Source organism: Littorina saxatilis, linkage group LG8 (genome assembly GCF_037325665.1).
Source record: "Littorina saxatilis isolate snail1 linkage group LG8, US_GU_Lsax_2.0, whole genome shotgun sequence".
NCBI lineage: Eukaryota > Metazoa > Mollusca > Gastropoda > Littorinimorpha > Littorinidae > Littorina > Littorina saxatilis.
The window spans coordinates 32,389,205-32,402,699 of NC_090252.1; the positions used below are offsets into that span (position 1 = coordinate 32,389,205).

Genomic DNA, 13,495 nt, shown 5'->3' on the forward strand with positions numbered 1-13,495 from the left:
GGGGTGCTTAACCCTATTTTTGCGCAACGGTGCATGCTTATCAATAATTGGCAAAAATGCCTCATACAAAGCAGAAAGGGCATTATTTGGACAAGTATGATTGCAAATAAGATGAAAGGGCACAGAAGCAATGTCTCGCAAAAAATCCGTCTCATTGAAATTTTTAAAGGATCTGTACTCAATTGTTGTATGGCCCTTAGGCGGACGTTTAGGTAATTTAAAAGACCAAGTGCAAAAAATAGGGCTATGGTCACTTATACTTTCATTGGATACAAACACTTTAGAAACATTACACACATTGTTTGTGTAAATATGATCAATTAACGTTGCACTAGTACTGGTTACTCTTGTTGGATCTTTGATTAATTGCTGAAGACCAAACAGCGATGTAGTAGAAGACCATGCATGTTGCGGTTTATTTAAATCATAATTAAAATCACCTAAGAGGAGAATGTTAGAATTACAGTTATTAACGTTGTCCATCATGCGCACAAAATCGTCAATCCATGCAAGTGAAGAGGCTGAATTTTTATATATATACCCCACTAACACAGAAGGAGATTTAGAGTGTTTTATCTCCGTCCAGATGCACTCCACATTCTCTGACTCTAAATCAGTTCTCCTTCTTGTGAGTTTCACAATACTGTCATGGATGTAAAGCACACGTCCAGTATGACTAGACTGGTTGCTGTCGCGTCTTAAAATTGTATAGTTAGTAATGTCAATAGAGGTGTCGTCGATCCTGGAATCAAGGCGAGTTTCGCTAAGTCCAAACAAATGAATTGGCTTGTTTGGTCGGTTTAACATTAAGTACACATCTGGAACTTTGTTAAACAAGTGATAAACGTTAAGGTGTCCTATACGAAGGCCAGATGTAGAATCACCCAACGGCATAATTAGGTAGAGAGTGAGAGAGAGAGAGAGAGAGAGAGAGAGAGAGAGAGAGAGAGAGAGAGAGAGAGAGAGAGAGAGAGAGAGAGAGAGAGAGAGAAAACAGTGTGTTGACTTTAATACTGACAAACTAAAGAAATGTAATTATTTAATCAAAAAAGCACTCGTTTACCTTGAAATATATTTTTAGTACATTGGCAAATATCCTGGCCCTTCAAACCAGGAAATGTACAAATGTCCTAGAATTTTTCGAAAATTTACAAATCCCTAAGTGAAACAGGAAATTTAAAAACGTACTGACATTTTCAGGGTTTTTGTGAATTTCATGATTTTGACAATTTACTTCTACTTGTGTTTTGTGTCATCAAGACAAACATCAGTTTTATTCTGACGCACGTTTTATCTTAATGACGTCACTGCGACTACGATTAAACGTTATCTGTCATTATCGTTCCACAAACGGTGCAACGTTCGCCGCACTCAGTTGTGCATGGTTCGGCTGTAGTAGGTAAGGGGCTTATAATTAAATCAACAGCGGATTCATCAGCCTCCGTCGTAGAGGTCTCCGTCGTTGTAGTGGCCACCGACGACCCGACGCTTGTGCTCTCACTGACAGCCGATGCGCCGTCGTCCACATAACCATAGCCTGCAGCAGTAGCCGGCAGTGGTGGGCCAGAACAGCCAGCAGCAGTGCACCCGGACTTAGTGGGACCATCTTTCACAGGGCCATAGCCTGCAGCGACAGCCGGCATTGGCGGGCCAGAACCGCCAGCAGCAGTGCACCCAGACTTAGTGGGACCATCTTTCACAGGGCCATAGCCTGCAGCGACAGCCGGCATTGGCGGGCCAGAACCGCCAGCAACAGCACCAGATCCAGGAGCTTGCGGTCCCCCAGCGACACTGCTAGGTTTGGCTCCTGTTGCTCGCTTCTTCCCGAACGCCAAGAGGCCGCAAATGAGGGCCAGAGCGGCCACGCCCCCAGCTATGCCCAGCCCAAGGACCATCCCTTGCTGCCCCTTGCTGCTGCCCACTCGGGTCACGTTGAGTTCACCACCCTTGTTGCCGATGATGAGGGTTGAGGTAGTCGTGGGTGCTGTGGAGGGAGAGGAATCAAATGGTTTGTATACTTGTCATCCATAAAATAGGAGACGAAAATGTATAAGTTTTACCAAAGGCAATACAGCTGAATTGTGGAAATGCAGTGAATACATATTTGAGTGAATGAACGAGTCAACTAACCAATGAGTCAATAAATCAATAGATCAATCCATCAACAAGTTGATCAAATAAATCCATCAAAATAATCGACCGAGACTGACCAACGCAATTATTATACATTTATACAAACAACAGCAAGGCTGGTAGTTTTTGTTTTTAGAATGTTGTACGCCAAATCGTTCTGCTTTTGCCAACGCGCTGTGGAAGTGTTGCAAATTAACTTACCATTCGGATCAAAGAGCATCAGGGGAAAACGTGACCTCATCCCTGTTATTATCTCTTTGCAAGTCACATTCTTTCCATGATCCTTTTTGGTGAAATCTGTACTGAAGTTCTGCTGAACACTGTTGACAAATAATACAGACACTACAAAAGATACATTGCTCGCTCTCTATCTGGTCTTATTGTAGACATTTCAAGCTGATAGTGATACTATAACAAACATATCATCACTTCAATCTGTGTATCTGTCGTGCCCAGATCCTGAAAGTGCCTAAGTTCTTGAATTAGGTGGTCGTGAAATAGGCAACGGCTGTGCCTAACCTGTGAAATCAATGTTGAATTTTGCCTAATTTGTGAAATTTTATGATTTAGGCTGCCTATTGCGTAAATTAGGCAGCCTAAGTCGTGAAATTAGGCAAAGTTTTGATTTAGGCACGACTGCTGTACAATTTAGCCAAAAATGTCTACATAATAGGCAAAATCCTTGCCTAATGTGTCAAATCAATTCTAAGGTCTAACTGTTTTACAAATTAGTCAGTCTGTTTGAACGCCAGTAATACTAATGAAACTTAAAATGTAAACATACTGCTATCATATGTACCATTTACATGACAAATTATAATGAAAAAATTTTACAAAAGCAAAACAAAAATACCCATCTACCTCATTTACAAACATTTAAAGTTTACAAAAGGTAAACATTATCCCAGTTTGGACTGGGGTCAAAAAAGGGAAACCCACGACGTTCCAGTTCAACTCGATTTTCGGAGCTTACTTGCTCTTGTTCTTGCAAGATGAATTGTTTGGGTGGCAGTGACTATGGCAGTGCTGTCTTGCTTTCTTGCAAGTGCATCTGGCTGTATTGCATTTCCCATTGCAAGAACATTTCTTGAACCCTTGTCCTCCATGCCTTGAATGAAGCTGAGCGATGCTTCTCATTGGTAGGACAGTGTCCTTCACTTGGTCAGCAGTGACAATTTGGAAATCAGCCTCGATAATTAGATTGCGGGAGAGCATAGTGTTTATAATGCCATGCTTGGTGCCAACTTGGTACAGGTCGTTGTGAACCTTCAGGACCACCCCAGGCACGTTTCTGCAATCAAGGCGCCCACGATCAAACTCGCTGACTGGAACCAGCACGCCGTCGTTTTGCAGCAGTGGAACCAGCTTGGCTCTTGTTGTTCGCAGCATTTCAGCACGGCTTTGTTCTTGTCCTTCACGTGCATCTTGTCTGCACTGCGTCAAAATGCTTGCATGATCTTCTGGAGCTTTACTTGAAGTGGCGGCCCCTCCAACTGCACCTTCCACCTCTGCATCATTTTCAGTTGAATTCTGTGGACCGAGATCTTCTAGAGCTACACTTGAAGTGGCGGCACCTCCAACTGCACCTTCCACCTCTGCATCATTTTCAGTTGAATTCTGTGGACCGAGTTCTTCAAGAGCTGTACTTGAAGTGGCGGCACCTCCAACTGCACCTTCCACCTCTGCATCATTTTCAGTTGAATTCTGTGGACCGAGTTCTTCAAGAGCTACACTTGAAGTGGCGGCACCTCCAACTGCACCTTCCACCTCTGCATCATTTTCAGTTGAATTCTGTGGCCTGAGTTCTTTGTCAATTCTTGCCGCAGCAGCGTTTTCATTTTCAGGCACTGCTTCATTATTTTCATCCTCAGCTGCCTCAGGCTCAACGCTCTGTCCACCTGCAACTTGCATTCTGGACAGGACTTCCAAAAGGTCCTCTTCTTTTTCTAGCCTTGCGATGACTTCCTTTGGCAGGCACGTTCTTTCAAGCCCAGACGTTTTCTTCCGGCCACAGAAAACTTCCAGTGGTGTTCTATTGTTCAGGTTGCGATGAGAGGATGAGTTTTTTTTGCAGCTGGTCGAATCTGAGCCCCTCAGCCCACTTAGTGGTGTCGTTGTCGATGGCCCACGCGGTCAGCATCTGTTTGACATCAGCGTTGGAACGCTCAACAGATCCCTGACTCTGAGGATGACGAGGGGATCCGTGCACGATGGTGAGTCCGGGCCATATCTCGACCATTTCATTGATCACGTGAGCAGTGAACTCCCTTCCGTTGTCACTTTGGAGCACAGTCGGTGGCGTAATCATGCAAAAAATATCAATTAAGTTGTAGGCGGTTTCTGCAGCCGTCTTTGTTTTCATTGGACACAGAAAAAGGAACTTCGAGAAATGATCTTGATAATTAAGGATGTACTTGAATTCCCTATCAGGCGCAGATTCCATCACGATCAAGTCCACCTGACCTCGCTCTAAGATGTTTTTGGTTTGCAGTGGTCGGACAACTAGTCCCTTGTTGGGCTTGGTTTTCGCAGTTGGAGACAAACGCTGCTATCATCTTCTGTGTCACATTGTCGTACATATCCGCAATGAAGAACCTCATCTTCTTCTCGCCTCCATGCCCAGTTGACAGGTGTGCATCCAACAGAGCATCAAAAATTTCCGACTTGGGTAGAAGGTATTGGATGCCGTCATCCGGATTCTTCCTGAGCTGAAAACAGAAAAACGGTCATGTTACCCACACGACAATAAACAATGATCACGATCACAAGAATTGATTTTTCTTTCCGCCGGCGTCCCATTTGGATTCCATTGAAACAAAGGTTATTGATCGTCACCACCCCCCAACCCCCCAATCCCCCGAAGTGCCACGAGCATGACCCAGAAAATAAATGCACATTTCTGAGATAAAAAAAAGGTTGTGCATAAATTAGAACTAATTTGCATACTTTGTGAAATATAATAACGTTTTTGATTTATTTTTTTCATGGATTACAAACGGCAATTGATGAAACTAATTATGTATTTCTATGCATCTTGTTCTACTACCAGTACTACTCACATGTTTAGAATCATGAGGTCTAACAAAATGTTGTGTCAAAAGTGACCTCAAACAGTTCAGTGACACAGAGACAGAGAGAGAGAGAGAGAGAGAGAGAGAGAGAGAGAGAGAGAGAGAGAGAGAGAGAGAGAGAGAGAGAGAGAGAAAGAGAGGAGAGAGAGAGAGAGAGAGAGAGAGAGAGAGAGAGAGAGAGAGAGAGAGAGAGAGAGAGAGAGAGAGAGAGAGAACGTTTGTGAAATAGTATTTGAGGCTTACCTTGATGACTTTCTGTAATCCTCCCACTTCCAGAATCTCGAACTTTTTTCGCAGGTAATACATATGGCAATCCGAATGGTGCAAAAGTCCCTTTTAGCTCTTGATGTCTAAATAACACATTATTTAGCTAAATAACGCGTTATTTAGCTAAACAATGCTTTATTTAGCTATATCATGCATTATTTAGCTAAATAATGCATTGTTTAAATTAAACAATGCATTATTTACAGATACAGAAAAAAGAGAGCCCAGAGCACTAAATAATGCATTGTTTAGCATAAATAAGAGATTGTGTTTGTAAATAACTCATTATTTATAAATAATTACGCGTTTTCTCTAAACAATATATTATATGTAAATAAAGTGTTATTTAAATAAATAAAATATTATTTCGATAAATAAAATATTATTTATCTAAATAAAATATTATTTATCTAAATAAAATATTATTTATCTAAATAAAATATTATTTAGATAAATAATTTATTATTTAGATAAATAATTTATTATTTAGATAAATAATTTATTATTTAGATAAATAATTTATTATTTACTGTTTTTGCCTTGAAATAGTATTATTACACTAAATAATGCTTTATATAGCTATATAATAGGTTTCCGCTATATAATTCATGATTTGGTAAATAATACATTATATACCGTAAATAAAATATTATATACCGTAAACAATTCATTGTTTAGCGCATCGCGAAGCCGTTTTTTCTCTTGTTGTTTTTTTCCACGTGTTTCTGTGGATCCACGAGAGCTCTGTTGATTCTCAAACTGACCAATCAGACAACTAGCATCTGTACACTAATTAAAGTCCCATTGTTGAGTGTGACGAAAACTCGTGGTGACGATTTTAAAACATGTTGGGTCACGCATGGTCCAATCTTACATGGTCCAATCTTACATGGTCCAACCTTACATGGTCCAACCTTACATGGTCCAATCTTACATGGTCCCATCTTACATGGTCCAACCTTACATGGTTCAACCTTACATGGTCCAATCTTACATGGTCCAATCTTGCATGGTCCAATCTTACATGGTCCAACCTTGCATGGTCCAACCTTGCATGGTCCTATCTTACATGGTCCAATCTTACATGGTCCAACCTTACATGGTCCAACCTTACATGGTCCAACCTTACATGGTCCAACCTTACATGGTCCAATCTTACATGGTCCAATCTTGCATGGTCCAATCTTACATGGTCCAACCTTGCATGGTCCAACCTTGCATGGTCCAATCTTACATGGTCCAATCTTACATGGTCAAACCTTACATGGTCCAACCTTACATGGTCCAACCTTACATGGTCCAATCTTACATGGTCCAACCTTACATGGTCCAATCTTACATGGTCCAATCTTACATGGTCCAACCTTACATGGTCCAACCTTACATGGTCCAACCTTACATGGTCCAATCTTACATGGTCCAACCTTACATGGTCCAACCTTACATGGTCCAATCTTGCATGGTCCAATCTTACATGGTCCAACCTTACATGGTCCAACCTTGCATGGTCCAATCTTACATGGATATGGTCCAATCTTACATGGTCCAACCTTACATGGTCCAACCTTACATGGTCCAACCTTACATGGTCCAATCTTACATGGTCCAACCTTACATGGTCCAACCTTACATGGTCCAATCTTACATGGTCCAATCTTGCATGGTCCAATCTTGCATGGTCCAATCTTACATGGTCCAACCTTGCATGGTCCAACCTTACATGGTCCAACCTTACATGGTCCAATCTTACATGGTCCAACCTTGCATGGTCCAACCTTACATTCATGGTCCAACCTTACATGGTCCAACCTTACATGGTCCAATCTTACATGGTCCAACCTTACATGGTCCAACCTTACATGGTCCAATCTTACATGGTCCAATCTTACATGGTTCAACCTTACATGGTCCAATCTTACATGGTCCAATCTTGCATGGTCCAATCTTACATGGTCCAACCTTGCATGGTCCAACCTTGCATGGTCCAATCTTACATGGTCCAACCTTACATGGTCCAACCTTGCATGGTCCAATCTTACATGGTCCAACCTTACATGGTCCAATCTTGCATGGTCCAACCTTACATGGTCCAATCTTACATGGTCCAACCTTACATGGTCCAATCTTACATGGTCCATATATATTATTGGACCATGTAAGATTGGACCATGCAAGGTTGGACCATGTAAGGTTGGACCATGTAAGATTGGACCATGTAAGGTTGGACCATGTAAGGTTGGACCATGTAAGATTGGACCATGCAAGGTTGGACCATGCAAGATTGGACCATGCAAGATTGGATCATGTAAGATTGGACCATGTAAGGTTGGACCATGTAAGGTTGGACCATGTAAGATTGGACCATGTAAGGTTGGACCATGTAAGGTTGGACCATGTAAGGTTGGACCATGTAAGATTGGACCATGCAAGGTTGGACCATGCAAGGTTGGACCATGCAAGGTTGGACCATGTAAGATTGGACCATGCAAGATTGGACCATGTAAGATTGGACCATGTAAGGTTGAACCATGTAAGGTTGGACCATGTAAGATTGGACCATGCAAGGTTGGACCATGCAAGGTTGGACCATGCAAGGTTGGACCATGTAAGATTGGACCATGCAAGATTGGACCATGTAAGATTGGACCATGTAAGGTTGAACCATGTAAGGTTGGACCATGTAAGATTGGACCATGTAAGATTGGACCATGTAAGGTTGGACCATGTAAGGTTGGACCATGTAAGATTGGACCATGCAAGGTTGGACCATGTAAGATTGGACCATGCAAGATTGGACCATGTAAGATTGGACCATGTAAGGTTGGACCATGTAAGATTGGACCATGCAAGATTGGACCATGTAAGATTGGACCATGTAAGGTTGGACCATGTAAGGTTGGACCATGTAAGATTGGACCATGTAAGGTTGGACCATGTAAGGTTGGACCATGTAAGGTTGGACCATGTAAGATGGGACCATGCAAGGTTGGACCATGTAAGGTTGGACCATGTAAGATTGGACCATGTAAGGTTGGACCATGTAAGGTTGGACCATGTAAGGTTGGACCATGTAAGATTGGACCATGTAAGATTGGACCATGCAAGGTTGGACCATGTAAGATTGGACCATGCAAGATTGGACCATGTAAGGTTGGACCATGTAAGGTTGGACCATGTAAGGTTGGACCATGTAAGATTGGACCATGCAAGGTTGGACCATGTAAGATTGGACCATGCAAGGTTGGACCATGCAAGGTTGGACCATGTAAGATTGGACCATGCAAGATTGGACCATGTAAGGTTGGACCATGTAAGGTTGGACCATGTAAGGTTGGACCATGTAAGATTGGACCATGCAAGGTTGGACCATGCAAGATTGGTCCATGCAAGATTGGACCATGTAAGATTGGACCATGTAAGGTTGGACCATGTAAGGTTGGACCATGTAAGATTGGACCATGTAAGGTTGGACCATGTAAGGTTGGACCATGTAAGATTGGACCATGCAAGGTTGGACCATGCAAGGTTGGACCATGTAAGATTGGACCATGCAAGATTGGACCATGTAAGATTGGACCATGTAAGGTTGAACCATGTAAGGTTGGACCATGTAAGATTGGACCATGTAAGATTGGACCATCTAAGGTTGGACCATGTAAGGTTGGACCATGTAAGATTGGACCATGTAAGGTTGGACCATGCAAGATTGGACCATGCAAGATTGGACCATGTAAGATTGGACCATGTAAGGTTGGACCATGTAAGGTTGGACCATGTAAGATTGGACCATGTAAGGTTGGACCATGTAAGGTTGGACCATGTAAGGTTGGACCATGTAAGATTGGACCATGCAAGATTGGACCATGTAAGATTGGACCATGTAAGGTTGAACCATGTAAGGTTGGACCATGTAAGATTGGACCATGTAAGATTGGACCATGTAAGGTTGGACCATGTAAGGTTGGACCATGTAAGATTGGACCATGTAAGGTTGGACCATGTAAGGTTGGACCATGTAAGGTTGGACCATGTAAGATTGGACCATGTAAGATTGGACCATGCGTGACCCAACATGTTTTAAAATTGTCACCACGAGTTTTCGTCACACTCAACAATGGGACTTTAATTAGTGTACAGATGCTAGTTGTCTGATTGGTCAGTTTGAGAATCAACAGAGCTCTCGTGGATCCACGGAAACACGTGGAAAAAAACAACAAGAGAAAAAACGGCTTCGCGATGCGCTAAACAATGAATTGTTTACGGTATATAATATTTTATTTACGGTATATAATGTATTATTTACCAAATCATGAATTATATAGCGGAAACCTATTATATAGCTATATAAAGCATTATTTAGTGTAATAATACTATTTCAAGGCAAAAACAGTAAATAATAAATTATTTATCTAAATAATAAATTATTTATCTAAATAATAAATTATTTATCTAAATAATAAATTATTTATCTAAATAATATTTTATTTAGATAAATAATATTTTATTTAGATAAATAATATTTTATTTACATATAATATTTTATTTATCTAAATAATATTTTATTTAGATAAATAATATTTTATTTATCTAAATAATATTTTATTTATTTAAATAACACTTTATTTACATATAATATATTGTTTAGAGAAAACGCGTAATTATTTATAAATAATGAGTTATTTACAAACACAATCTCTTATTTATGCTAAACAATGCATTATTTAGTGCTCTGGGCTCTCTTTTTTCTGTATCTGTAAATAATGCATTGTTTAATTTAAACAATGCATTATTTAGCTAAATAATGCATGATATAGCTAAATAAAGCATTGTTTAGCTAAATAACGCGTTATTTAGCTAAATAATGTGTTATTTAGACATCAAGAGCTAAAAGGGACTTTTGCACCATTCGGATTGCCATAAATACAGACTTCTGTGTTTTTCAGAAACTGTACCACTTAACAGGTTAATGATGGTTTGGTATGTATCCTGGTCCGGTAAACAGAATTTTGTGCAGCCTCCATTTCCAAGATGCTCCTCAAAACGAATACGAAATTGTGACCTTTTAGTTTCCATGGCTGGATTTGGCTAACACTGACAGTCAGGTGCTGGTGTGAAGTAGTGACTGAGAAAGTTTATCTGAAATGCTCCAGTGTGATTATTATCTCACTTGTATCACAGTTTGTACTGTTCACAAGTAGTTAGTAGTGTTCACAAACGTGATATGTTGTCACCCGCAACGCAGTGAGAGGCGCGCACGCACGCGGATGATTTTGGGTTCAAACAGACTGACTAATTTGTAAAACAGTTAGACCTTAGAATTGATTTGACACATTAGGCAAGGATTTTGCCTATTATGTAGACATGTTTGCCTAAATTGTACAGCAGTCGTGCCTAGATCGAAACTTTGCCTAATTTCACGACTTAGGCTGCCTAATTTACGCAATAGGCAGCCTAAATCATAAAATTTCACAAATGAGGCAAAATTCAACATTGATATCACAGCCGTTGCCTATTTCACGAATTAGGCAAGAGACTACCTAATTCAAGAACTTAGGCACTTTCAGGATCTAGGCACGACATATCGATATATGGTACTTTCTACGATGCAGGTCCCCTTTTGTGAGAACAAAATGTCCGATTTTTTTTCTTCTCAGATCTTCGTTCCCAAGGGCGAAGTGGCCGGGTAGACAAGACGCCGGCCTCCCAAGCGGAAGGTCGTGAGTTCGAATCCTGTCCGCGCATGTATGGGTGTTTATAGTGGAGACTTTTTCCGATCTCCCAGGTCAATTACTTATAAACAGGCCTGCTCGTTCCTTATCCCCCTGTGTGTGTGTACCCGCAAACACAAGACCAAGTGCTCACGGAAAAATCCTGTAATTCATGTCAGAGTTTGGTGGGTCATAGAAACTCGAAAATACCAAGCATGCATCCGCCGAAAGCGGTATATGGATGCCAAAATGGCGGGGTAAAAACGGTCATACACGTAAAAAGCGTGGTAGTTTCAACCACTGAACGAAGAAGAAGAACTTCGTTCTTGTCGTGGACATTCTGAGTCACACGGACTATATTAAATTTAATATAGTTCATGAACTTACACAAATCTAGCTTTGTCTAGGTAACTCCGAGTCACACGGACTATCTTACATGTAATATACTGTAAAACGTTCACAAATCTAGCTCCGCATGTGCTTGTGTGTGTGTGGTTGCGTGCGTGCGTGCGTGCGTGCGTGCGTGCGTGCATGCGAGTGTGTGTGTGTGTGAGTGTGTGTGTGTGTGTGTGCGTGTGTGTGTGTGTGTTTGTGTGTGTGCGTGTGTGTGTGTGTGTGTGTGTGTGTGGTTTGTTTGCGTGCGTTCGTGCGTGTGTGTCTATGCGTGTGTGTGAGTGACAGAGAGAAACAGAACCGACAAAAACAGGGAGAAACAGAAAGAAACAACAAGTCGCGTAAGGCGAAAATACAATATTTAGTCAAGTAGCTGTCGAACTCACAGAATGAAACGCAATGCCATTTTACTCGTAGCATCGTCAGGCCACCGCTCATGGCAAAGGCAGTGAAATTGACAAGAAGAGCGGGGTAGTCGTTGCGCTAAGAAGGATAGCACGCTTTTCTGTACCTCTCTTTGTTTTAACTTTCTGAGCGTGTTTTTAATCCAAACATATCATATCTATATGTTTTTGGAATCAGGAACCGACAAGGAATAAGATGAAAGTGTTTTTAAATTGATTTGGACAATTTAATTTTGATAATAATTTGTATATATTTAATTTTCAGAGCTTGTTTTTAATCCGAATATAACATATTTATATGTTTTTGGAATCAGCAAATGATGGAGAATAAGATAAACGTAAATTTAGATCGTTTTATAAATTTTTATTTTTTTTTACAATTTTCAGATTTTTAATGACCAAAGTCATTAATTAATTTTTAAGCCACCAAGCTGAAATGCAATACCGAACCCCGGGCTTCGTCGAAGATTACTGGACCAAAATTTCAACCAATTTGGTTGAAAAATGAGAGCGTGACAGTGCCGCCTCAACTTTCACGAAAAGCCGGATATGACGTCATCAAAGACATTTATCTAAAAAATGAAAAAAACGTATGGGGATATCAATCCCAGGAACTCTCATGTCAAATTTCATAAAGATCGGTCCAGTAGTTTGGTCTGAATCGCTCTACACGCACGCACGCACGCACACACACACACACACACACACACACATACACACACACATACACCACGACCCTCGTTTCGATTCCCCCTCGATGTTAAAATATTTAGTCAAAACTTGACTAAATATAAAAACAGACAAAACAGCAGAGAGACAGCACACAGAAAGACGGAAAGACACAGTGGCAAATACAGGGACAAACAAGCAGACACAGTGCTAGCAGTTGAAAGGCTTACTCGTAACAACTTTGAACGCCTTTCGTACGCTATTGTATGCGGGCGCCCTTGACGGGAGGAATGTCAAGCTTCTTATTGTAAGCCCTAATATCTCATTGAAAAAAAGCTGATTCCCAAAAATCGAAAAAAAAAAAAAAAATATAAAAAGCAGCAGTTGAAAGGCTTACTCGTAACAACTTGGAACGCCTTTCGTACGCTGTTGTATGCGGGCGCTGGTGACGGGAGGTATGTCAAGCTTCTTCTTGTCCAACCAGACTTCAAATAGGACCGCATGCGGCACGGAGGGAAGGGTAGATCCCCCGCAGAACAAGCTCGCCTCACATCTGATTGTATCGTTGTATGGCTGTCTAAAATACAAACCGGGCGATGGTACATCAGGTCGTGGATTGTCGTTCAGTGCGGCTTCTACCCACTGCAGTGAACCTGCAATAGAGATATGAAGACCAGACACGATAAGAAGTAAACGATTTGAAAAGATTCAATAGGAAATGGAAATATACCAAACAAGAAGAGCAAACGCTCGATCGAGTCACTTTCGCAGTTCTGAATATTATATGAGGCATCAGATGGACAGGAAGAAATTGCTATTCACAACACAATGCATACCTGAAGAATGAGAT

General features: G+C 41.1%; 1 protein-coding gene across 1 annotated transcript in view; it reads right to left on the reverse strand.

Annotated features, from left to right (window-relative positions):
- Positions 1-278: 278 nt before the first annotated feature.
- LOC138973330 (uncharacterized) overlaps positions 279-13,495 on the reverse strand; it is a 19,057-nt gene continuing 5,840 nt past the window's right edge. The window contains exons 4-6 of the mRNA XM_070346057.1: positions 13,043-13,298; positions 2,335-2,453; positions 279-1,984 (exon numbers count right to left, since the gene is read on the reverse strand). Coding sequence (XP_070202158.1) covers positions 1,320-1,984; positions 2,335-2,453; positions 13,043-13,298 — 1,040 coding nt within the window. The 3' untranslated portion in view covers positions 279-1,319. The remainder of the gene's footprint in view (positions 1,985-2,334; positions 2,454-13,042; positions 13,299-13,495) is intronic.